Genomic DNA, 27,969 nt, shown 5'->3' on the forward strand with positions numbered 1-27,969 from the left:
CCGATCGCATCGTATTTGAAGAGCTCTGACCAACTTGGGAAGATAAGCTAAATTCTTAACTTTTTTTCTTGTAAAATCTTCTGATCCTTTGAGATTATATATTTTCTGTGTGTGTGGTCTGGTCATCCTTTGGCTACTCTTTTATATATATAATAGTATATATATATATATATATATATATATATATATATATATATATATATATATATATATATATATATATATATAGTTTAGTTTACCTTAGGGCCTACCCCACCTACTTACTGGACTAGGAAATTGATACTTGCAATTTTTATTGCTGTGTCTGTGGACTTAACCAATTTTGACAGTTTTATTTGATATTGTACAGTGTATTTTCTTACACATATGTCTGAAAAAGCTAAGTCGGGATTTAAGAGGTGTCAGTGTGGGCAAAAGATGTCTGTCACCGACAACCATAGCTCCTGTGTCTACTGTCTTGGCCCTCTCCATCTACAAGAAGACTGTTCTATCTGTCATTCTTTTAGTGGAAGGGTCATGACAGATAGACGCAGGAAGCTTATGGATAGAGGTCTTTTGAAGCCTGCCTTCCAAGAGGCTCTTGACAAGTCAGACCAGGCTTCTAAATCCTCGAAGGAGTCGAAGACATCGGAGCCCATGTCATCGGCTCCGAGTTCTTCGTTTAAGGTTCGTTCACCGGTTCCACAGACTTCGGGGCCGAGTGTCGAACTTCTTACTATCACCGAGCCTCGAGTCTTGGAACCGGTGACGGAGCTTCCACCTCCCTCTCTATTGAGGTCGGCACCGTCCTCGGTTCCTTCGACCCGATCTTCCAGGCCCCTCTCCGACACCGACGTAGATCGTGTGGTGCAGAAGTTAATGGAGAACACGGCCCTGTCCAAGCTCATTTCAGTCTCCTCCCAATTGGTGTCGAGACTCGAAGGCCTTCATTTATCTCCATCTGATCCTCCACCGAGGCCTACTCAGCTTTCGGAGCCAGGAGATGTTGATCTGATGATAGTGGAGCCCTTGGTGCCGGAACCGTCCCTTCCTCGGTCGGCACCGTTGACCTTGACTCCGTCGGAACCGTTACCGGACTTGCGTAGCCGACGATCTATCCTTGGCTCCGGGACCGAGAGTCGAACCGATGTTTCGGTGCCGACTCTCCCTCTCGGTGCCTCGGCACGGATCACTTCGGCTCCATTCTCGGGGTCGATGCCCTTGGCCTCCACGTCGGAGATACTTCCGCGTTCTTCGGAACCGGGGGATTCCTCGGCTCGGGGTCCGGGGGCCTTCGACCTCATGAGGAAGGTATTGTCTTCTCAGACAACCATGTCAGCAGAAGCAACTTCTCCCTCCCGTAAAGGTCCGTTGTCTACTTCTGCACCCACGACTACACATAAGCGTAGAGCACCAGTGTCTCAGCCACTCCCAGAGGGAGCCCGTTCTTCCTCGGAGGCCTCATCGGATGCCCCTTCCGATGACGTTCCGAAGAAAAAATTGTGCAAGAGGAGGCACTTAGATTCTCCACAAGAATCTTTAACATCGGATACTGACTTAGATGAGTCAGAAGGGTCCCCAAAATCACCCTCGGAGGATGTCTCCTTTGCTGACATCCCGGAGATCCTGAAGCAGAGAGGTGATTGGCAGGCCCTACCCCCTTCTGCGGATGAGTCGGTTCTGCTGAAGGCATTTGGTGCTTGCCCTTCTTCCTCCTGGGTCACTCCGCCCTTCGACGAGTTAATGGAGTTAATTGCTCGAAGGGCGTGGGAGGCACCTGACACAGTGGAGCCAGTTCCCAGGAAACCTAACAAATATATAATTGCCCCTCGGGACAAGTCATACCTTACTAAGGGAGTTCCAGTGGATGCTATGGTGGTGGCCGCAGCCACTAAAAAGGAGATGTCCGAATCTTCCTCGTCTGTCCATCCTCCTAACAGAGACTCTAGGACCATGGACAGATATGGGAAGCACATTTTCAGTTCAGCAACTTTTTCCATGCGATCGCTGAACTACTTGACACACTTCATACGATTACAGAGGGATCTAGTCAAAGAGTTGGGAGATACCCTCCAGGGTAATACAGATGCTGCTGTCTCGGATAAGGTTACAGCACAGCTCAATACCCTTACGTCTATTGTGAACTCGTCCATGAGGCTCATCTCATATGCGGCCGAAGGGTCGAGTAGGGCTGCAGCTTCAGCGATTGCTCTTCGTAGACAATCCTGGATGCGGCTGTGCTCCTTTGCAGAAGCCTTCAAGTCTTCCTTTACTAAGGCCCCCTTTGATGGTGCCACTCTTTTTGGCCCCAAAGTAAAGGAGACCCTAACCCGGTGTGAGCAGGAGGGAAAGACTCTGTCTGCTGTCTGAGTCCGTTTTTCCACCCCATCCAGATCGTACCCCAAAGGGCAACGAGGTGGAAAGATGTGGTTTCGCAAACCCCAGGGCTCTTTCCCAGGCACACAGGGTGATGCCCCCCCCAGAGGCAGAGGAGGGGGCAGAAATGGAAGACGCCACCCTGGCGGCAGAGGGGGTCCACAGAACCAAGGTGACAGGGATACCATCCCTGGGAAGCCTTTCCAGCACTCCTGAGAGGAGGCCCGACTGTCCTGCTCTGGAGGCAGTCGGGGGTCGCTTGGCTTTATACCCTCAGGCCTGGCAAAACCTTACTTCAGACAATTGGGTAAAAAGCATTATTACCAGAGGTTACAAAATTCCCTTTTATTTCCCCATTACCACAAAAGATTCCCAGATGTACCACCCCATCTGCAGAACCTGCAGCTATAGAAATCTCAAAGCTGCTAGAAAAAGAGTCATCCAGCCAGTCCCGGACCAAAGAGGATGCGGAACTTACTCAAGGTTCTTTTTAGTTCCAAAAAAGACAGGGGACTGGAGGCCAATTCTGGACCTAAGCACTCTCAATACATTTGTGAAGAAAGAAAAGTTCTGGATGGTCACGCTTCAATCGATCCTTCCGTTTTTACAGAAGGACGACTGGATGTGCTCAATAGATCTCAGGGACGCCTACTACCACATCAAAATGGCCAGAGATCACCTGCGCTTCCGGCTGGGAGCCAACCACTTTCAGTTTCGGGCCCTGCCCTTTGGTCTAACCTCAGCCCCCAGGGTTTTCACCAAATGCATGGCAGTGGTAGCGTCTCACTTGAGACGCCTAGGATTCCGGGTGTTTCCATATCTGGACGACTGGCTCCTTTCTGCCGCCACAGAGCGTCAACTGATAAAGGCCAGGACTACACAATCAGCCTTTGTGTTCAGCTAGGGATTTCGATAAATTTCGAAAAATCTGCGTTACAGCCCTCGCAGCATATTTCATTTATAGGGGCAGATCTAGATACCCGTTCTTTGCTACTAAAACTCCCCTCCACAAGAATAGCTTCCCTGCAAAAACACGTATCTCTCCTGCTATTGTCCAAAAAGTCCCCAGCCAATCTAGTCCTGAAAGTCTTAGGGCTCATGTTAGCTTCCCTCATTGCAGTTCCCATGGGGAGGCTACACATGAGAGTTCTCCAATGGCTGATGTTCGCACAGTGATCGTTCCAACAGTTACCGCTGACACACGAGATTCACATTACGAATGCCTGCAAAGCACACCTGTCTTGGTGGTTAGAGAATCACAACTTCATCAGCGGCCGACCGTTTGTGTTACCCAAACCAACATCCACAGTGACCACGGACGCTTCCCTGATAGGGTGGGGGGGCATCTTTCAGGGACAAACAGTTCAAGGCGAATGGTCCAGTTTAGAGTACAACCTGCACATAAATGTTCTAGAGATGAGGGCAGTGTTTCTAGCGTTGCAACACTTCTCCCCCCTTCTACCTCTAGGGACCATTGCAGTTCAGACGGACAACATGTCCGTAGTCTGGTACATAAACAAACAAGGAGGAACCAAGTCTTACCAGTTGTGCAGAGAGGCCATGAGAATTTGGCAATGGGCAGAATCCACGGGTCGCTTTCTAATAGCAATGCACATCCCGGGGTTATCCAACGTCATAGCGGACAGGTTGAGCAGAGCTATCCTGTTACCTCACGAGTGGTCCCTCAATCAGATAGTGGCGGAAAGGATTTTCCGCAAATGGGGCCAGCCTTGCTGCGATCTGTTTGCGTGTCCAATGAACACCAAGTGCAGAAGCTACTTTGCCCTTTTACCCCCTCCAGGGGATGTCCCCAGGGACGCTCTGATTCACGATTGGCCCCCGGGTCTCCTGTACGCTTTCCCTCCTATACCACTGATCCCGAAATTTCTTCAGAAAGCCAAGGACCAGGAGAGGACTATAATTCTCATTGCCCCATTCTGGCCTCGACAGATTTGGTTCCCCTTTCTTCAAGCTCACCAAATACGGGAGCCCTGGATTCTGGACCCAGTGCCAGACCTACTGACTCATTCGTCAGGAGCTCCTCACCCGTCGCTCCCATCCCTCAAGTTAGCAGCTTGGCTGCTCCACTTCCCTACTTAGCCAGGTCTGATCTTCTCTCTCCGGCGGTTCAGGACATTCTGGTTGCCTCTCATAAGGCTTCCACTACTAAAATCTATACCAGTAAGTGGAAACGTTTCGTCTAATGGGCGACTACACAACATTTGGATCCCTTAGTAGCCCCTCTAAACAAGATTTTGGAGTTCCTGTCCATGCTGTTTCACCAAGGAGCCTCTACTGCCACTTTAAAAGTTCAGTTGGCCGCTATTTCAAACTTCCACGTAGGAGAAAACAGAGCTCCCATTATGGCTCATAGGCTTTGTAAAGCCTTCATGAAAGGGTCCTTTCATCTCAGACCAACAGTTAGGTTACCTACAGCTCCTTGGAATCTAAATTTGCTCTTATCCCAACTAATTTTACCACCCTTTGAACCAGCTTCTTCCTGTTCCTTAAAGTTCTTGTCCTGGAAGACTCTTTTCCTAGTGGCTATCACTTCAGCCAGACGAGTATCAGAACTTCAGGCACTTTCCATCAAGCAGCCTTATTTAATTTTTCACCCGGACCGGGTATCATTACGCACCAACCCTTCCTTCCTCCCTAAGGTTTGTTCGGTCAACAACATTAATCAGTCCATTGAGCTTCCTACATTTTTCAAAAACCACTCCAACAAGCTGGAATATATGTTGCACAAATTGGATGTTCATAGACAACTCAGATTCTACCTGGATAGAACTAAGGACCATAGAAAAGCGGACCAACTCTTTATAGCCTTTGCGGACAACAAAAAGGGCATGGCAGTGACGAAGCGCACACTTTCTAAATGGCTAACTGATTGTATAACATTTGTTTATTCCGCTTCAAATCAGATTTTGCCCACCAAACCAAAGGGACATTCTACTAGATCAGTTTCCACATCTCTGGCTCATGCGGCTCGTCTGCCATTGGACACTATTTGTGCAGCCGCCACTTGGTCTAAACCGCATACATTCATCACTCATTATAAAGTTGACAGGACTTCCAGGGATAGAGCATCTTTTGGTTCCACTGTGCTCAGGAACGTTCTTCTGTGAGTCACTCAGGGTAACGGAGCTAGGGACGCTACCCATGTGTAACAAACGGCGAGATTGAACACTCTCACATAAAGAAGTTATGTCCTTACCATAACGTTCCATGTGGAGTGTTTCATCTCGCTTTTGTTCTTACAGCCCCACCCTCCCACCCTCAGGTCTGGAAGAACGTACGGATTTAGAAGTCTGGTCTATTTGTCTCCCACTAGTGGTCTCTCTGTTGTTCCTACTGGCTTGAGCTAGTGTCTGATCCTTATGTATACTTATGTATCCTTTTATGCTCATAACCTTTGTTATTGCTGGATCTGGTCTTGTTTGCAAACTAGATCTGAGGTAAAGGCAGAGGGAATTGTGGGAGGTAGGTTGGTCTCGAGCTTCTCCTAGTTGCAGAGCTTTGCTAAGCGGCCGACTCGGAGCCGAGGATTGGCTCCGACACCCATGTGTAAGAACAAAGGCGAGATGAACACTCCACATGGAACGTTATGGTAAGGACTTAACTTCTTTTTCTCTGCAGTGCCATTTGGCTTGTCTACTGCGCCCAGGGTATTCACAAAGTGCCTGGCTCCAGTAATTGCATTTTGCAGGCAAAGAAATATTCCAATATATCCATCCCTGGACGATTGTCTAATTCAGGCAGAAAACCAGGTCATGGTTTTAAAACATCTGGCGTTTGTAAAAAGGGTTCTAACTTGTCTAGGGTACACCTTAAACGAAAAGAAATCACAACTGGTACCCTCTCAAAAAATTACATTCCTGGGTGCAAGCTTGAATACAACTTCACAGATGGATTTCTTCACACCAGAAAAGCAAAGTCATTTGGTGACTTACTTCAAACAGGTGGCCACAAAAACCCTGCTATCTGCAAGACAAATACTGCAAGCCTTGAGGTGCATTCTTCTAATTCCATATGCAAGACTGCATATGACGAAACTTCAGTGGTACTTAAAAAGTTTATGGAGTCAACATTGTCACAACCTGGAAACAGTGATTCCTATCATACCTTGTCTACACCTGGAGTTCCTATGGTGGGCAGAGGCCTGCCACCAAAACAAGGGACTATGATTCACACCACCCCCTGCCTCCCAAACCCTAACTATAGACGCATCAGAGTATGCATGGGGGGCTCATCTGGCAGGGAAGTGCATTCAGGCCAAATGGAGCCCAAATCAAATGCACCTACATATTAATCAAAAAGAAATACTAGCTGTACAGAATGCTCTGACAGCCTTCAAGGACTACCTTCATCCAGGGCAACTAATGGTAAAGACAGACAACACCACGGTTATGTGGTACAAAAACAAGCAAGGGGGTACACATTCCTACCCCCTCTGCAGACTAGCCATGGCATTGTGGAACACGGCCTTGAGCTGCCAGGAAAGCTGAATATTCTGGCAGACGAACTAAGCAGAAATCTCATGGACCCACATGAATGGAAACTGTAACCATGGATTTTCAATATGTTGACAAGCAAATGGGGGAGCCCAGACATAAATCTTTTTGCCTCACCTCAGAACTACCAGTTGAACAAATTTTGCACAAGAACTCCTCACAAAAAAGCCTGGAAGGTGGATGCTCTGATCTTCAGCTTTAAAAACCTATCCGTCTATGCCTTTCTCTCTCTGCCTCTGCTCTCCAAAGTTCTGCTAAAAGTCAAACAGGACAATCCAAAAATGATTTTGATTGCTCCACACTGGCCACGTCAACACTGGTACCCACTCCAGCGCAGTGTGTCACAAATTTCTCCATGGCACCTGCCTCAGACACCTTACCTTACTGTCTCAGCGGGAGAGCCAAATCCTGCACCCTCAGCTCTCAACATTGAATATTGCAGCTTGGCTAATCACTTAAATTCCCCCTTAGCATCCCTCAGCAAACCTGTGATGGATGTCATTTTGGAGGCGAGAAGATCTAGTACTAGAAAATCTTATCCTGACAAATGGCAAAGATTCTGTGCCTGGAATCACTCTCAAGGGATGAGCACAGCAGCGCCCAATTTACCTCATATTTTGCAGTACTTAACTGAGATGCTTCACAAGGGCCTGTCTTTTTCCTCCATTAAAATCCATGCCTCAGCCATTTCCGCTCATTACAACACAGAACCTCCCCTCTTCTCTCATCCTCTGCTCAAGCAGTACCTCAGAGGGGCCAAAAACTTGAGACCACCCAGGAGAGCTCCAACCCCTGCATGGGACCTTAACTTTGTATTGGAAAAACTCACTCTACCTCCTTTCGAGCCAGCTGCTACTGCAGACTTAAAATTTCTTTCTTGGAAAACAGCCTTCCTTTTAGCAAACACTTTAGCTAGAAGGATATCTGAATTACAGGCCCTTATGGCAGTGGATCCTTTCATCATCTTTCATTCAGACAGGGTGTCACTCAGGACCAATCCATCCTTCAAGCCCGAGGTGGTATCCAGTGTGGCTCTTAATCAGTCCATTCATTTGCCCAACTTTCTTTCCCAATCCACAGAACAAGGGGGAGCAGATTCTGCATTCATTGGATGTACACAGACAACTTAGATTCTACTTGGACAGGACTAAATTTCGAAAAAAATCTGAACAACTGCTGGTAGCATTTGCTGCAGGGGCAGAGGGAAAGGCTATTTCAAAACAAACCATTTCTAAATGGATAAGCCATTGCATTCATTTCTGCTATAAGCACCATGGAAAACCTATCCCCCAGGGGATCAGATCTCATTCCACCAGGGCTGCATCTACTTCTGCAGCCTTTCTCAGAGGTGTTCCTTCCAGGGATATTCTAGTAGCTGCTACCTGGAGTTCAGTTCATACTTTCACCAAGCATTATCACTTACCAATTTTCTCTAAATCCAGAGCTGGCTTTGCCACTGCTGTTTTTGCAGGCCCTTATAGCTGGTCCTAATGCTGTATAAATCCATCCTTCCAACCATAGCTTTGGGAATCTACCCAAATATAATGACTGCAACAGTGAAACACGAAGAACATAGTACAGTTGTGTACACTCACCATAAATGTAGATGTTCGAGCGTATTCACTGTTGCAGTCCTGGTTACCCTCCTTCCAGCCCCCTGTTTTTTTCTTACTGTACCTCTACTTTCTTTAACTATGCTTAAAAGCCTTTTTGATGTATTTGCTTTTGGTTGGAGGTATATTTTTGTGTTTTTAATTATATATATATTTTGCTCCCCATTTGGGGGGCACCTGACATCTGGGGCAAGAAAAACTGATGTAATGGCGTCTGCTGCATGTTTTATACCCCTGATGACCTGATGTCATGGAAGAAGGGACAGCAACCAACGCAGGACCCAAGACTTTGTTAATCAGGCCAACTGAGGGCAACCTGCCAGCAGATTACCCAAATGTAATGCCTGCAACAGTGAATACACACTCTAACATCTACATTTATGGTAAGTGTACACAACTGTACTTTCTTCAGCTATTTGATTAGTCTGGTTTGATGACAAGAAATGTATTCCTCTGATTTATAAATATGGATTAGTGTGTGTTTATGCATGACTGCCTTTGCCAATCACAAATGTTTCAGTTCTGCCCCTTGCCCCCATTTGGCAGCTGCAGATGTCTATCATGCAAACCTTCTGCCATACTGGTGACAGCAATAGGCATGATACCACTGTGTGCTTTCCATTTGCAGTGTTCTGAAAGCACATGACCTGACCTACCTGCAGGAGACCTCCTATCCCCATGACATGTTTTGCAGTGTGCGCGTGTATGGCACTCTCTTGTGCACCCTGCACAGTAGGATCCTATATCCATTTGCCTTTCCTGTTGCAAGTTACAGCTTTGGTGTGATTGATTTGCCACAAATGGAGCTGAATCAGTTGGACACAAAAACGAGAAAAATGCTTCATGCTTATTGCAGGATATAAAAAAGTGTATAACAAGATTATATATTTCTCACTTTGAAGGAAGTATGGGCCTCCTCGAAATTTACTACATGTGTAGATCTAAAAAAAACAAAAACGTCCCAAAAAACAAACAAGTGGAAATTACTTAAAAACGCAAATCCAAAAAGTCAAACTCAAGGTTATCCAGTAACAACACACTATGACTTAAGAGTAAAAACATTTATTCGCTTTCATCTACTACAGACTTCAGAAACAATAAGCGAAAAGATTAACTACATATTTATAGTAAATAGTAAAACTTTATCAGCAGTTATTCAATCAACCAATAAAATATTTAAAGAACCATCCTAATCAGATATATACCTGGAATCTTGTGCATTAAAAAAACAATTCTTGGGTGCTTTCTCTGGGATGGCTTATGTCAATGGTAACACAATGAAAGTTGTAACATTTATCAAAGTAGGGATGAATTCTTGCAACTTTTTTGCTGCTTAAATTTATTGACATCTTATGCATCTGTTCCACTTAAAATGTGAAATCCAGTACTCTCAAAATGATTTACTGGTCAGGTAATCAAACTGAGTAGAATTTTCACAGAAATGGTTGAAAGGGAAGTTAAATGAAAACAGTAATAGAGAGCGAGAGAGCACGTATGGGGAGCAAAGCACTCATACTTCAAGCAAGCACTACTGTCTGTAATATAGTCAACGTAAAGATCACTGCATCACAGGGAAAGTAGTTGTCCCCTCAAAGTGGTGTACTTGCAAAAAAGCACTGGCAAGTCACATTTTTAGCAGTTCTTGAGGAAAATGCAATTTAAAAATCTTCTTCAGTGATGCAAGAACGTGGATACTTTTGATGGACTGTGTAGTCACATTGAGCTGAAAAGTCATTTAATTGAGAGACTAGATAGACTTGTTGGTTAGGCTTACTTAGGCCCTTGGGCCGATAGCCTAGTACCTGCCTACCTATGAACCTATTTACTGTTATGGTAAATTTACTTTCACGACTGTACTATCTTCATTATCCCTAGTCAGTCCAGTTTAACTGATTGCAAAGACCACCTCATGGCTTAACCAACTTGAAAACATCTGCTTACGCCAGAGTTTCAGCTCCTCCCCTTTCCCACAATGCAGACAAGCCCCATCATACCTTCCTGGGTTGAATTTGCCCACCAATACAAACAAATATCTGTGAGGGGAAATAAACGATTAGATAGTAGGCTTCAGGAGTCTATTAAGTCTGTCCAGAAAGTCAAGGACTGACAGTTTGGAAGGGTAAGTTAAGCAGGATGTCAGAGTGGTCAGACTAGGAATAATGAAGCTCCAGCATCAAGTAAATCTTCCATATCTTTTGTTAGCCCAGCTGTCCACTTAAGTTAATGGGTCAGTATCCCCAACTACTAGAAATTCCTGGGTGTTGTCATGAACAGCAGGATACCCTTGAAGATGGTAAATCCAAAAGTGGATCTACACCTTGAAAAGTCATATCCATTTTTAATGTTGGCCAAAGTTATGCATTGTTTATCATGTTGCTGTGGCATGTATATCATCAATGGAACAATTATTAGAAAAGGCTGTGGAAGTTGCTGTACAACTAGTAGAATGTGCCTTAAAATTTGACAGTAATGTTCTGTTGTCTGTGGATTAAGGGTACATAAAGCAGTCTGACTGCCATCTGGACAGAGTAACTTTTGAGACTTCTGAACTAAGCTCTAAAGACAAGTAGGAGACTGAGTTGTTTATCCTTTTCTGAAATCCTTAGTATGATAAAAGTAGAAACATAGTTGCCTGTGAATGTCCAGAGAGTGAAGCAAATAGTCAGATGAGAGGTCTACATAGACGTAAAGTAGAGATTAAGGTCTGAGGTGAGATTGTGTTTGTGGAAACCAAATAAGGAGGTTTACAGAAGACAGTAATAATTTTCCAGGAGAGAAATTTTATGTCACAGAAGAAGCTAGTGTAAAGTGGGGCACAAGTCACGGCTTCCAGCACAAAGTTCAAGTCCCAGCAGTACAGACTGATCTTCAGTGGGAGGTCTCAATGAGAAAGTTCCTCTTAGGAAAGCTTTGCAAACTTTTTGAGAGGCTAAAGACATGGAATTGAGACCTTGGTGAATGTTGTGAATGACTGCTACATTGACTTGATTGATGAAGAAACTAGAGCTAAAATCAGATAAGGTAGCTGGGAACTGCAAAACTGAAGGAAGTAAGGCTAGACCCTGTTGAATTGCCCAATTAGAGGATGTTTGCCATTTACTTTTGTATATATTTCTATTCGTGTCCTCCTGAGAAGCAGTGTGTATATCAATAACTCTGGGTGGGGGGCAGGATAGATCTTTGACCTTTACAGGAATTGGAGAGACCATGAGAGCAGTTTCGGAGATATATCTGGGTGAGACTTGCTTGGGTGACTGCTGTCATCTCCAGGACATTGATGTGAAGATGAGGCTCTGAGACCACATTCCTTGTACTTTTCTCCCCTCAAAATACCCACTATACCATAGAAGAGGCATCCATGGTGACTATGGCCATTGGGAGGCTTAGATTCAAAGGTCTTCTGACTGTAACTAAGGGTGAATGGATCCCCAGATTTGATGATGTTTGCAGATTGAGTGATGGACAGGTCTGCTAATAGTGTGTGTGTGTGGGTGTGTGTCACTACCTGTGTGTGGTGACCTTAGTAGATGGGGTGCTCCACTGTGAAGTTGTTTCATTTACTTGTGCGATTCATAGTCAAGTCATTTCCTGGTTATGAAGTGTTATCATTGTGGAAATGTGCATAACTGTGAATCCCACAATGACAAACCAACATAGCTCGGGATAAGTCACATTGCTGCACTGTTTTTTATGAACAGCAGCTTGTATGTTTTTAAAAGTCATGTTACTTAAGATTTGTTGATTTTTGCAGAGATGACATATGTCACACATGAGAATGGATACCCTTATTACAACATATGCCTATAATTTGCATCCCTTCAGCTTTTAAAATTATAGCAAGAGATTATCAAAAATCATAGCAGAGGATCCAGAATGATAGCAATCAAAATCTGGGTAGGTGTAAAATCACAGTCCATGAGTTGGGGGCAGAATGTGCAAATTTGCCCTCTTAGAGAGCACAGTCTGTAAAACTATGACCTTTATGGTACTGACAGATGTACAGCTGCACAGATGTACCTGAAAAATGTATCCTTACAGAACTGTGGTAAGTTGCACATTACCTTTCCATACAATGCAGTACAAAACATTCATGCAAATGTCAAAGTGTCTAAGAGCAATACTTGAAATGTCTGACTTTGCCCTCCTCTGCCCCCAAGAATAACAAGTTTTGCAGTAGCATGCATTTTCTGAAAGATGTGGCTCATACATGGCTCTCTTTGTCAACCTCTTAGCTCAAGAATCAGTAACAAAGCCAAAAAAATAATGGTTGAAGATTCATTTCAGGGACAGTATTGTTCTACTTTGTTTTAGAGTAACGGATCTGGCATTGGCATGTATTTTCCTGAAGGATATGAAGTTTGAAACTCAAATGCTTGTCATGGTATGGTGACTATTCCTTACTGATACACCATAATATTAGCCACAAATTTTTACAAAGAACAGACCAAATATATGAGGCAAAATTAGTGGCATTGGACAGTTATGACGTGAGGTCTGAAACTCAAATGTCTCATCATTTGATTGTGTGCATTCCTCATCAGTTTAATAGAAGCCATACAAATTTTGCAAGGGAAAGACCAAAGATATTGGTCAAAATGAAAGAGTTTTTGTAGTCTTATACTGATACTGTTTTAGTTAGTGAAAGATATTGTTTTGGCTCCGTGCTCTTTCAGTAAGGTTGGCACGAACTAATAGACAGCAGCAGCAACTTCAGATCAGGTAGATTGAGATATGCGGTTGTTCATCACAAAGGATTTTAAAAACCCACATGGTGAGAGGAGTTAGCAAACCAGACAAATGTTCTTTCTAGCAATGGACCAAATGGTCTAGCAAGAAGTACTAACAACAGTAATAAATCCAATTGTTCTACACTGTACACCTGAGCCCTTCAGGACTGAAGCCTGATCTGCATAAGGACAGTAGTGGGGCCCTGAAGAAATTAGTTACTAAGGCAGCCAATCTAAAGGAGAGTCAAGAACGGTATTGTTAGTAAACTAACTGTTACTGTAATGGCAGCATGTGCCAGCAAATTGGCAACTACCGCCCATGCAGTCTGCTCTGAAAAGAAAGCTTGAGCAGCTGAAGAAGGAACCCAAACAAGCCATAGATTACAAAAGATGGACGAGAAAAAAAATCCTGATAAATCTGTTAATTTCTAACTCCTTTTGAAATGATTTTTAAACCACTTACTATGCCACTATTAAAAGGCCTGAAGACTATATTATTGGTCCATTTTTTCTCTCTGCACTTTGCTGTTGGTTGACCAATAGCACAGTGCAGGTGAAAGCCAGCTAGCAAGGTGATGCCTTTCACAAGCTCCACTCTCATTGGTTCTACAACTGAACCAATGAAACAGCACAAATCTGAGCTATCAAAAGAAAGTCAGAGCAGTGGAACAAGTTGTAAAAAGGAAGATAAATTCAGAAAGATCTGATTAAAGGTAAGTGGTTGAGAGGTATGCATATGGCTACTTCTAATATTGCTAAAACACTTCCATTACATTTACGTTAAAGAATTTACTGAAATGCAATAGAAGCAAGACTAAGAAAATGAAAAGCAGATTTGATTAACAGCATGTCTGCTGTTGCCTGCTAGACTTGGCGGCGTTCAGATAATTGGATATAGGTATATATGCTGTCCCCCACCATTTTTTTCCACTTTATTTCATATTAAAATTCAATTAATCTTGGATATCAAGATGTAGACATGCCTGGATTACATGTCCTTGCCTAGTCTTATTTGTGGGCCTTTAGGCTTGGTCTCGGCCTGTTAACATCCTTTAATCATCAGTGGTTATCTTACTAAACGAAATACTATAGAGATGTAACATATTGTGCTGTGTTTAAATTATGGACATAGAGTGTGAACAAGATTTATTTCTAGCTGCTTGGATTCTGAGTCTAGACATTTCAGAACTCAAGTATGCATTAATGTTTAATATGTAAATATATAAATGAATTCTGGAGCCGAGACAGAACACAAAAATGCTGATACAGAACTATTTTTATGGTTTACTAAATTTCTCAAGAATTTTGAGAATTACTCTGCTTTGTTCTTGATTTTATGCAGTTTCTTAAGAATTCTGGGAATTATCAATCAGAGGAGGTTAGGAAGAATTGGGAAGACAGATTAGATAAGCAATTCACAAAGAAACAGTTGGGGGATATATATGTATGTCTCCTAAGTATGCAACAAAATCTAGAAGACTTAGAATCTTTACCTGGAAGTGTTTACATAGGTATTTTTATACCCCAGGCAAAGACTTTTTCCTCGGGTAGACAGCAAATCTTGGCAATGTGATGGGAAGAAAGAGGTAATTTAGAACATATTTTCTGGGAGTGTAATGAGTCGGCAGACTTTAGGGATTTCCTGCACACTGCTAGGAGAGTGGATAGGAACTGGGAAAATGTATTTTTTGAGCTATGATACAGAATCAGAATTATCTAGACATAGTAAGGCATTGAAGAGTCTAGTTATGATGTCTGCCAAAAAAGCAATTGCTAGAAAATGGAAATTGAAGTCTAAACCAACTTTACTAGAAGTAGTGAAGATAGTAACAGATAAAACAACTGTTACTGGAAACTTTAGAAAAGGGTAGGAGCAAACTACGTAGGAAAAAATTGGAAATGTGGGATCAGTACGTGCAGAGGAGGAACAAGTTTTAAAAGAAGGCAGGATTTGAATGAGGTAAGTAATGGTCAACTAACAATGACTGGATGTGTTAGTGATGTGTAATGTTTGCAGCTACAGTTGTGTCACATGATTTGGAATGTATAATGTTTGCAACTAAAGTTGTCACTATGGGTTATTTTCATTTATATAAATGTAACATGGCCTCTGTCATACATGATAATTTAATAAAGATGTTTCTTTAAAAAAAAAAAAAAAAGAATTCTGAGAATTCCACTGCATTACTCTTTTTACGTAAGACTGTCATTCAACTAAAGAACAAAAGGCTCTTCGTTCAGAGCTCTGATTTCTTGCAGATTCTACAGTTTAATATACTTTTATTTCATCCGTCTTTAAGATTGCTGTTGCCAAACTAATAAATACCGCAGATGTGTTTTTAAAGCAAAAGGGTTTATTGGCAGGTAAATCTAGTGCCCTCAGCCATCAGGCTTTGGAAAGAAACTAAGTCATCCATTTTTTCTAGACTCCATTCTTGAAAAGATTGTGAAATAGCATGATTCAACATTTAAAAGCAGGGTACAGTTAACTTTAGTAAGGTTTCCTTCTGCATAATGACCTACAGCTGTGTACTTTGAAAGGCATCTTGTATATGTGAAAGAATTTATTCCATTTTTTGTAATATCTTTTTTGTTTTGTTGGTTAATACATAGACACAACAATAGGAAGCTAATCTGTAGTTTCATTTAGTATCTAATCTGTCAGCCAAGTTTCTGTACAATTGCCCAGCAGCCTGTCACAAAAATGAGGTAATGTTTTTCTCAACTTGTGTCTTACTCCGGTGTAGGACTGCCATATAATGTTTTTGTGCATACTTAGTTCTGAAGCTGCACTGAAAATTCAGGCTTTTCAAATCAACTTTTTTTTTTAAGCGTAGACTAAGCTTCCACTAAATGTTCCATTCAGGCATTTCTCTTCCCATGACACCAGCACTTTACTATTTGGTTTGATGATAGATACATGGTTTTGCAATTTCCTTAATCTACATCTGTATTGACTATTAAGAGTTAGAGAATGTTTTTTAACTGGGGTATGAATCAGAGTCCTAATATTAGCAGCATTAAGTTAACATTTTTGTAAATAATCCATTCTATTAACAAAGTTCTTAGAATAGGGAGAGGAGAGATTGCTTATCACATTTGAGTAAACTGAAAGAGAGAAAGTCCTGACAAGTTATTGTCCTAACCAGATATGCATACTGGTAGTGCATTGTTCGTGTATTTATGGCTAACTAGCAGCTGCCATTCACTTTCACACTCGGACTGATCTCTTCCGCTCTTCTGCTGCCTTATCTCTTATTGCTTAATTGTTGCTGTCTGTTCTACTTCATTTCATTTTTCATGGTGTAATATCTACCAGTTTCACTGTCAATGTGGTTAACTTTAAGCTGTGTTTGCTGTATTCTTTTCTGACCTGAACTGAGGTCTTGCACAGTTGCTTGTATTCTTATTTTGCAGAGTAGTTGTCCAAGGTATTCGAAACTGCCCACCTGTCTTTTGTCTGGTGGTGGTATATTGTGTAATGCACTGCTTATCCCTGTCCATACTTGGAAACGGTCTTGCTTGTAAGTAATGACATTAGGACAGTTCTTACCTTTGTAGTAAATGTTAAGTATGCTGCAATAGAAAGCTGAATTTCTAAGTGTAAGCCTGATGTTAACATCTTAGAACCATAGTTAAAAAATAAAATCATATTGCTTCCCATCCTCCTGTGCGGCTTCTTTGCCTTTATGCTAATGAAATGCACTGTAGCCAGAGTCTAGTTTCTGTTCTATCCACCCCTCTTTTTTTGCACACTGGTAGATTGCGTTATTCATCGTTAGTGATTTTTAATATGTGCTAGTTCAATCGATTGTATACACTTATAAACTCATTGCTAATGTGTAACTAGTTAGCTCATTAACAAATCCATCTCAATATTCAGAGCAGCAATAATTCAGTCTTTAATTTGGCACTTGCCTCCTAAGCAGTTAAAATTACCTAAACACCACCAGTCTTCCCGGAGTGAGCAGTATCATTAAGTCCAGTGCCAACAAAAGAACCAAACTTAGCACTATGCCTTTTTATGAAGTGGAATATGCTGGATTTACTACTACTAAGTGGAGTTTGGGCACATGAGCAAAGCCAGAATGACCACAAACTCTTAACCACAAGAGAAATCCAGCGTAACCAACAGCCTAACAATATTTTTCTTACAGTCTGTTATTTACTTATTTACAAGTATTCATCATGACATGGGCTTAAACTACTTTCACGACACATAAGTTGAACACTGCTTATTAGACACAGAGGACATCAAAATAGTGTTGGAAGTAATGGAAATTATGCTGTACAACAACTTTTTATACTTTGAAACAGAATTCTACAAACGGGTCCAGGGGATAACTATGGTAGCAGCATGCGCTCCCATTTATGATAACCTTGTAATGCTTTCCTAGGAGAAAAAGCACATACTAGCTTCTCCCTTCTAGGACTGTAGGTATATTTATTTTTTGGAAAAACAATGTAGATTCCATTAACCAGTTTTTACAGTACATTTCTAATATTATGGATTTAAGATTTACCCACGAACATAATACAACTCTTTCTACATTTTTTTTAGATGTTTGTCTAAGTCTGGAGGATGGTACTTTTGTTTTGAGGATATACAGAAAATGTACATACTCGAATTGTTACTTAAGTTAGAAGACTAACCATCCCTGGCATGTTAAAAGAATCTAGTTAAAGGGCAAATCTATTAGAGCTGCATGTATGGTTTCTAGAGATGAAGACTTTTTGGCAGAGATTAACAGGATGAGGGATATGTTCTTGGAGAGATGCTATCCACCTGACCTGCTTAACAGTATTAAAAAACAAGTTGTCAGCGATAGGGATAACAAATAATGTTAAGTTGTCAATCTCGCCTTCATTCTTGCTTGATGGGTTCGGAGCCGATCCCTCGGCTCCGACTCGGCACTTGCTAAGCTCGTGAGTCTCTTTCACCAGTTCGAGGCAGCCCCATATCCCATGATGCAAGGCAGTAAATATCCAGATCTCGTTTGCCGCTTCGCTTAGGAGGTCTTCTTTTTACCAGCTCCTGGTAAGTTGTTCACTTTTGTGATTTAAGCCCCTTTTTTAGTCAAAAAACTCTTTTATTGATAGTTTTAAGTTATATTCTACCCTTTCTGACAGAATTTTCCTGTCTCCTTTAATTTTTTGTTAGTCAATTTTTCCCTATCCCATCCCCCCCCCTGTTAGGGTGTGTGTGTGTTGGATTTTATAGAATACCTTTTTGGTATTTTGTGTAAGTTAATTTAGACTGGTGTTGTGTGTGTGTGTGTTGTGTCTCAACACTATGTCTAAGAAGAGGGTCTCGGGTTTTAAGAAGTGTGACTCGTGCTGTCAGAAGATGTCTCTGACAGACGGTCACACTTCTTGCCTGTATTGTCTGGGCCCTCTTCACCTGCAGGACTCCTGTGCTATTTGTCACTCCTTCAGCCAGAGAGTCCTGCAGGAGAGACGTAATAAGTTGATTCTTAGGGGCCTTCTTAAGCCGGAGGGCTCTCCGGCTAAGTCGGCTCCACCAAAATCAACTAAACCTGCCAAAGCCCAGGCTTCTGTTTCTAAGCCTGCGGCCTCGGCTCCGACTCGTATTGAGTCGAGATCGGCTCCGGCTGGAGCCGATTCTGGATCGACAAAGCTTTCGGCGCCGATGGCTATCGGTGCGAATCTGTTGACCGCCGATGTCGGCTCCGATCGGTTCCGACACCCATGTGGCACAGGCATCGGTGTCGGCTCCGATCGGCTCCGACACCGTTACTTTGGTGGCTGTATCGGCTCCGGCTGGAGCCGATACATCGAGACGTTCTGTCGGCTCCGAGAAGTCGGCTCCGACAGGATCTATTGTATCGGCTCCGATGGCTCATTCCAGGAAGAGGGCGAGGTCTCCTTCCTTGGGGCCGGTACTTTCGGCGCCCGGCTTCACCTCTTCTATCGGAACGGAGCCATCGGAGCCGATCTTCAAGGTCATCCAGGTTATCAGACCATGACCTAGAGAGAGTGGTCAGTAGATTACTCAAGTCACAGGTACTGGCCCAAATGTTACACAGTCCGTCTCAACAGACGACTGTTGGCCACACCCGTTACTGTTCCTCCTTCAACTCTACCCCAGAGTTTGGAGTTGGAGTCTTCGGGAATGGTTACTGCTACGGCTGGAGGACGGATACCCCTTCTGTTCCTTCAGCCTCTACTCTTATCTCCTCTTCCTTAGAGGGATTCGTGGTCGGGCTTCCATGGTCTCCTCCGAGGGGGTGAGTGGCATCGGACCCTTGTCCGAGCCCGCTCTTCCCCTTGGAGCCTCGGCCTTGGTGAGCTCGGCTCCGACATCTGCCTCGGAGACTTCCCTTTCGGTGGCCCTGGGTTCCTAGCTCTTGGGGCGGGTTCTCTCGGACCTGCCTGGGAGGGAGCATTGAGGTGATGAAGAGTGTACTGGCCACTGGTATCAGTCAGCAGTCTGTTCCGTAGCTCCTCTCTCTATTGTACCTGTTGACATCTCTGACACTTCTCTTGCTACAGGACCCAGAGATCCTCCGCCTCAGGTTTCCCCATTGGGAATTTCCCCTCTTCCGAGGATTCTCCTGATGTTTGGAGATCCTCCTAGGAAGAGGACTTGTAAGAGGAAGCATGTAGACTCCCGAGTCTGTCACTTGGGATACTGACTTTGATGAGTCAGAGGGATCCCCTAGATCCCCTCTGAGGATGTCTCCTTCTCAGACATCCTAGAATTTCTGAAACAGAGGGAAACTGGCCCACCAACAATCCCTCTGAGGATGAGTCAGTATACCTAGAGGCGTTTGGATCTCGGCCCTCCACCTCCTGGGTGTCTCCGCCTTCGACCCCTTATGCAGGTTATTGCACGAAGGCGTGGGCAGCTCCTGACTCTGTAGAGCCAGTCCCTAGGAGGCCTTCTAAATTTATCACTGCCCTAGTGACAAACAATTCCTTACCAAGGGTGTCCCGCTGATGCCATGGTGGTGGCTGCGGCCACCAAAAGGAACTTGCAGATCCTTCCGTGCCCGTCCATCCTCCTAATAAGGACTCTAGGACCATGGATAGATGCAGTGGCGGATGTTTTCCTCAGCGACCTTTCCTATGCGTTGGCTGAATTACCTATGTCACTTCACCAGACTCCAAAGAGATATCCTCAAGGAGCTGGGAGAAGTAGTTCAGGATTCTACAGCTGCAGGGGCTCAAGAAAAGATTGCTTCGCAGCTAGGAACCCTCAATTCCATTGCTAACTCCTCCATGCGGCTAATATCTTATGCTGCGGATGGAGCGAGTAGAGCCGCAGGCACAGGTGTGGCTCTTAGGCGCCAAGCCTGGATGCGGCTATGTGATTTTGAGGATCCCTTTAAGGCGTCCTTCACAAATTCTCCCTTTGATGGGTCAGCTTTGTTTGGCCCTCAGGTGAAGAAACCTTGACCAGGTGTGAGCAGGGCGGCAAGACTCTTTCTGCTGTTGGAGTCCGTTTTCCACCCCTTCTAGGCCTTATCCCAAAGGGCAGAAGGCTGGGAAGATGAGGTTCGGTAAATCCGAAAGCGTCACGCCGGCCTCGCGTGGTCAGTTTACCCCTAGCGGCAGAGGGGGTAACAACAACAGGCGCCGCTCTAGAGGCAGAGGGGTCCGAAGAACCAGGAAACAGGAGCCTCTCTCTGATAAGCCTTTTCAGCATCCCTGTGGTGTCGCCCGGCTGTCCCTCGTTGGAGGCAGGCGGGCGAAGATTATCACTGTACCCACAAGTCTGGCATTCCCTCACTCAAGACAGATGGGTACAGTCGATCATATCCAAGGGTTACATAATTCCTTTCGAGGAAAGTCCCTTCCCTCAAGTTTGCTTCCAGATGTACCAGGCGATCTAAGGGACATTGCAGAGTAAGAAATCGCATAAGTACAGCAAAAGAGCCATTCAGCCAGTTACAATAGACCATTCAGAGCCGGAATCTACTCAAGGTTCTTTTGGTCCCCAAAAGGCAGGAGACTGGAGACCAATATTGGATCTCAGCAGACTCAACAAGTCTGTCAGGAAGACAAGATTCGAATGGTCACTCTTCAGTCAATTCTGCCCTTCTTACAGAAGGACAACTGGATGTGCTCAATAGATCTTCAGGACAGCGTACTATCACATCAAAATTCACAGCGGCTCAGGAGATTTCTCCGCTTTCGGCTGGGGTCCAGTCACTTCCAGTTCAGAGCCCTGCCCTTTGGTCTCACTACAGCCCCAGAGTGTTCACCAAATGCATGGCAGTGGTCACGGCTCACCTGAGGCGTCAAGGATTCCAGGTGTTTCCGTATCTCGGCGACTGGCTCCTGTCAGCCACCACCAGGCATCAGCTTATACAAGCCAGGGATTACACAATAGACCTTTGTTCTCATTTGGGCATCTCAATCAACTTGAAAAGTCATCCTTATCGCCCTGCCAGTCTATTACCTTCATAGGCAAACTTAAACACTGTTAGGATGTCAGCTACCCTTACAGAACAAAGAGTTTCAGACATTCAGACTCATGTCAGGATCATTCTGGCCAGCAAGAAAATACAGGCCAGAATGGTTCTAAAGGTATTAGGTCTCATGGCTGCGGCCATTACTCTTCTTCCCTGGCTCGATTCTACATGCGCCTTCTTCAGTGGATGCTGTTCACACAGTGGTCATACCAGCAACTTCCAATCGTCACCAGATTCTGGTGACACAGACATGCAAAGAGCATCTTGCTTGGTGGATCACATCGTGTCAGGTTCACCAAGGCAGGTGCTTTGTACCTCCGTCCCGATAGCCACTGTCACCACGGATGCCTCCCTGATCGGGTGGGGGTCATTATCAGGGCAGGATGGTTCATGGGGCGTGGCAAGCGTTCGAGTACCATCTGCACATAGCTGTCCTGGAGATGAGAGCAGTGCTTTTAGCGTTGCAAGCCCTCAGCGACTTTCTTCCCGTAGGGACACTTGCCGTCCACCCAGACAACATGTCTGTAGTTTGGTATATCAACAAACAGGGCGGAACCAAGTCCTACCCTTGTGTCGAAGCGCTCAGACTTTGGCAATGGGCGATCTCCTCTCATCGGTTTCTGGTAGCAATGCATATCCCTGGGAAAACCAACATTATAGCGGACAGATTGAGCAGAGCTATCCTCATGCCTCACGAGTGGTCTCTCAAGCAATCTATAGCGGAAGAGATTTTTCTGGAATGGGGTCGTCCATGTTGCGATCTTTTGCTACTCCCCAAAACAGCAAATGTCCAGACTTCTTCAGCCTCTTCCCTCTATCAGGCCATCCCCCCAGAGGCGCTCTGACCCAGGATTGGCCCCAGGGACTTCTTTATGCCTTTCCACCATTTCCTCTGATCCCGCAGGTGAACCAGAAAGCTACCGTTTGAGAGCCAAATTGATTCTCATTGCCCCTTACTGGCCTCAACAAGTTTGGTTCCGTTCCTCCATCATCACCTTTTGGTGCAGCCGTGGCATCTGGACCCAGTGCCAGATCTACTGATTCACCAATCCGGTCAGCTGCACCGGTCAATCCCTCTCTCAACCTCACAGCATGGTTGCTCCACTTCCTTCCTTAGCCAGGCTTCCTTTGATCTCTAACCCAGTTAGAGACATCATAGTAGCTTCACTAAAATCCTCTACCAGGAGGATTTACACAAGCAAATGGAAGCGTTTCTCTTATTGGGCTAAGGCCCAAAATATTGATCCTTTTACTGCCCTGTTCAGGCAGTTCTGGACTTCTTAGCAGAGATTTTTCATGCAGGCTCCTCTTCTTCCACAGTCAGAGTTCAGTTGGCTGCTATTTCTAATTTTCATGTCGGGATAGCAGATCATAATATTATGTCCCATAGGCTCTGCAGGGCCTTCTTGAAAGGAATTTTCCTACTAAAGCCTCCAATCAGGAATCCTCCTCCTCAGTGGGATCTAAATTTAGTGCTGACATCCTTAATTCTTCCCCTTCGAGCCAGCTGTTTCTTGTTCCTGAAATTTCTTTCTTGGAAAACTTTATTCCTAGTGGCTATTACATCTGCCAGGAGGGTGTCTGAACTTCATGCTCTTCGGTTCGACCCCCTATTTGATTTTTCACAAAGACAGAGTATCTTTGAGAACTAATCCATCCTTTTTACCTAAGGTCGCTTCAAAAAAATCTGAATCAATCCATTGATCTCCGGTATTTTTCCTAACTATTCAGATAGAGCTGAACAAAGCTACATTATCTTGGCGTCCACCGTCAGCTCAGATATTATTTGGACAGAACAAAAAATTTAGAAAATCTGATCAACTTTTTGTTTCCTATGCGGATAATAAAAAAGGCCTTCCTGTTTCTAAAGTGACTTTGTCCAGATGGCTTTCTTGGTCATCACTGAAATTTATACGATCAGGGGAAAACAGCTGTGCTCAAAACCTAAAGCACATTCAACTAGGAGTTTAGCTACTTCTACAGCTTTTCAAGCTAGACTGCCTTTGGACACTATTTGTGCAGCGGCCACTTGGGCCACTCCTCACACTTTTGTTTCCCATTACAAATTGGACTTGGCCTCCAGGAACAGGGCCAGTTTTGGCTCTACAGTTCTCAAGAGTTTGTTCCATTGAGCCACCCAGGATAGAGGTGCTAGGGGCCGGTCCCATCAAGCAAGAATGAAGGCGAGATTGACAACTTAACATTAAGAAGTTATGTACCTACCATAGCGTTCCATGTTAGTTGTCTTCTCGCCTTCTTTCTTGACCCTCCCTCCTTCCCCCTGGCCTGGACAGACCTTGTATAAGAAACTTTTATGCTAAAGACCATTCAGACCTGGTCCTTTTTCCATTTGTAAGTTTCTTCTTCCTTTGGGAAGTATTTTATGCTTGGTATTATTGCCCTTTGGCAACAAACGAGATCTGGGTATTTACTGCCTTGCATCATGGGATATGGGGCTGCCTCGAGCTGGTGAAAGAGACTCTCGAGCTTAGCAAGTGCCGAGTCGGAGCCGAGGGATCGGCTCCGAACCCATCAAGCAAGAAAGAAGGCGAGAGAAGACAACTAACATGGAACGTTATGGTAGGTACATAACTTCTTATTTCCCCATTTTGGGTTTACCTAGGGAACAACCACTAGCAGCTCCAATTACATCATGCTATTCAAATTCAGTGAATGTTAGATTTAATGAAGTGGGTATACTTATTAAAAAAATATTATCAAAAAGAACTGGTCCATATTAAAGACCGATGATGAGGTGTTGAAAGTAGTAGTTGAAACATCCAACTTTGTGTATAGCGTAAACAGAAGTATTAAGAGAATTTTGGAAAACCATCATCCGTTCCCAATGGAGAACAGAGGCCAATCTCGATGCAAGGGTACGACAAGATGTAGTTATTATCATTTCATTAGAGAACAGGATTCCATTATTTTTTCAAAGATATATATATATATATATATATATATATATATATATATATATATATATATATATATACACATATACACACAGACACACACACACATATAAAACTAGAGTTTTTCCCAGTAAAGGAAACTGTGATACCAAGGGAGTTATTTAGTTAGTAGTTTGTGATAAAGGTCAGTCTTTCGGTATGGGTACCACTGAATGCAAGTTTAGTAAAAGAATTTACAAACATGTCTGTGATATTGTTTTGTCTTTCGGCTTTTCCCGGTTAGGGGTCACCACAGTGGAACCTCCAACGAAGGCACGCCCATTTACACATGTCTTTCAAACGCCCAATAAACCGCGGGGAGGACATGCAGACTCCACACAGAAGGCACTCCCTGCACTCCAGCTGAGAATCGAACGAGAGAACCTCTTGCTGTGAGGCAACAACGCTACTGCTGCACCACCGCGGATTACAAGCATGTCTGTGATATAAAGAAAAGAAATTAAAATAACTCCCTTTATAAACATTCCCAAACATGGTACTGCCTTTGATAAGTTTAAGTTTTGCAAGTTGGAAAGGATACCTATGGATACTAGGGGGTGCAGTGGGAAACAAGAACTGACTACAAAGAACTTGTTTGGCAAATTAGGTTAGATTCATCTCCTTCCCCATCTAAATGAGAATATTTCTGTTTATCCTTTACTTAAAATGAGGGTGGATAAGTTGTGAACAGAAGACTATATAATTTTGTAATAGCAAATTTTTTTTAACAATAAAATAATTCTTCACATATTTGCACAATGTTACTGAGCAATTGATTTAAACACTTTGGCTTTCTTTAAATGTATTTTTATGATCCTATTTCACGTTTTTAATTTTTTACTTGTTTAATTGTGGCTACCAACTAGTAATGATTAATTATGTGTCAGCATTTGTGCCTTGACTAGATTTCTTATGGGTGATGCCATATAGCTATGGACGAAAGCTCTCGATGCTTTGTTTGGAATAAAATATGGAAGATTTTAGACCTTGTTTTTGTGTTTTAAGGGTTTTGGTAATTGAGGCTACATGAACCCAAGGCTTTTATATTTTGATTATTGGTTGCTGTTTGTTGCATGGTTACTACGCTTTTGTTTTATTCTGCCGTCTTGCTTTTTTTTCCCATTGGAAGTTATGTACTTGGGTTTTTACTTTAACTGCAGTATAAGATTTAGTGTTTTTAGTTTAAGCTAATTCTTGGTTTCTGTGCGTTTTTAACCCTTGCAATGTATTGTATTGCCATTGGTGAATGTTTAACTGAGTTTCTATACTAAGGTTTTAGTACAGTTCCTCTCGTTCTCTAATGCTTCCAGAGCTTTGCGTTAATCACTTGTGTTATTTCTATTGATTATAAGCTTCATTTGAAAGTTTTGACAGGAAAACTTGTTTTGCAGTTGTTTCCTTTGAGGTTGATTATTTGATGGGATTCAGCAGGTTTACAACTTTTTAAACCATTTTTCTTAATTATGTGTTAAACATTTCTGGCAGGAATTTTTCTGAAGTTTATATTTGTTCCTTGTCTAAGGCTGTTTCATTGTATTTCTAATTATTTGGGGCTGAAACTAGCTTTTGTTCATTAACATTGGGGACTTTTGTGACATGTATTTTGTGCATTGAACTGTTACTGAAACAGCTGTCATTTTACTCCGTGCAGTATTCAGAATAGTATTGTTGCTGAAATATACTTCAGATTACTGTTTAGAGGAAGAGTAGTAGGTTTGTCATTTTTTTACTGGGCTGACCATGCAGCCAGTGTGTGGCATTGATCTAGCTAATTTTATTGTTCCCTGACTTGATGGACTCCAAAACGATGCTCCCCCAACCACCCCTTATGCTTCTAAAAAAAAACAAAGAAATAAATCAATAAATATAATGATGCAGACTATGGCTTGTGCCTTCATAGTAGTCTGTCAGGCAGTCAGACCACTCACCTTCTTTTGATTCCTGGTACCCCATTGTGGTGTTGGGATCATAAATGTGAGAGCATGAGGGTCAGACATGTCGTCCGGGGCTGTACCATTACCCGATTCAGGTATTTGAGAATCAAACTCCTCTTTAGATGCAGGAGAAATCAAGCATGCAGAATGTATTACCAGTTTTAGTCCTCCCCACCACCACCACCTCGGAATTCTCTCACTAGTATGTTTAAGGTCTTAACCTCACAAATACAAGATAGAAAGTTTGAGTCTGACTTCTGGTTATTGGCTAGGCTTATAATAGCCTAAAGATTAATCACCTTGTGTTTATCTGTGAACCTATGAACAAAGTATAGTGCATGCAAAAAGACAGAAGACCCACTTCAGTGCAGGGCAACAGTCTGACTGCATTTCCACCTGAGCTGGTAGGTAAGCCTAGATCTATTATTCAGGCAGTTGGTTGCAGTGTGCAGACCTGGGTTGTGAGTAACGCTGGCACTCCCACCCCAGATCAAGCACCCAAGTATCCTGATTTTGAAGGGAATCTGGAATCCGATGTTTTGGAACTATCAGAGTCTGATCTTCTGAGGACGAACAGGTTTGGAAACCCAAACAGATGTTTTATTTTTCCCAAATGCTGCCTAGATTTAGAGATGTATTCAATTGGGAGCAATCATTGTCTGCCCCTAAGATCAGCAGGGTATATGATCTTTTGGAGGATGAGGCCTAGGACATTGTGGCTTTCCCTACATTGATCCCAGCTTTGGAGGATGTTTTTAGGAAAGCTTACAGTTCTCTGCTGAATGAGTCTGTAACAACGTGTTACAGAAATTCAGGGTGTGCTCTGCTATGCCTGGCCTCCAAGCCCCCTTATCTGTGGACTCTGCTTCACTGTCCCCATTGACCTCTAACAGTAAAAAAGTCTGTCTTCATCAAACAGAGTCCCTTTAGATAAATTAGTTAAGTAGTTTTAATCTCAGGGAAAGAAGCTGTCGCCAGTGTTTTATGTGGACATTTATGCTGTAGTGTATATATACTTTGGATAAGTTTGCTGCATTGTCACCTGCTGAGCAAAAACAGTCTGGAAACAATATCTTAGACAATAATGTATGTTCTTCGTAGTCAGTGTTGCAGTACTGGTACTTGGGACTTCCTGCCATGCAGAAGACCTTGACCAGCCCGATTACCAGAGACTTTTCAGCATTTCTAGCCAACGAATGTCTAAGGGCTGATATCTGGACATCTTTGCATAAGAGGAGCGTCCATCAGTAGCATCTTCAGTTCTTTATAGTTTGTTGCTGTACTCTGTTTATCAGGCACTTGCAGTCCATTGGCTGGCTCATTTTTCTCCAGAGTTCCTAGTAAATGATTTTTAGATAAATACCCCTTTAGGGAATTTGTTTCCTTCTGATTAATGTTCAGAAAAATTAGTAACTGCTTGAATTAAAAAAAAAC

General features: G+C 43.3%; 1 protein-coding gene across 1 annotated transcript in view; it reads left to right on the forward strand.

The window, feature by feature from the left end:
* LOC122793112 (proprotein convertase subtilisin/kexin type 5-like) overlaps positions 1-27,969 on the forward strand; it is a 3,326,953-nt gene that overhangs the window by 408,983 nt on the left and 2,890,001 nt on the right. The window contains exon 4 of the mRNA XM_044060853.1: positions 8,280-8,305. Coding sequence (XP_043916788.1) covers positions 8,280-8,305 — 26 coding nt within the window. The remainder of the gene's footprint in view (positions 1-8,279; positions 8,306-27,969) is intronic.

The sequence above is a fragment of the Protopterus annectens genome, chromosome 2.part0 (assembly GCF_019279795.1).
Source record: "Protopterus annectens isolate FY-2018-M chromosome 2.part0, PAN1.0, whole genome shotgun sequence".
NCBI lineage: Eukaryota > Metazoa > Chordata > Ceratodontiformes > Protopteridae > Protopterus > Protopterus annectens.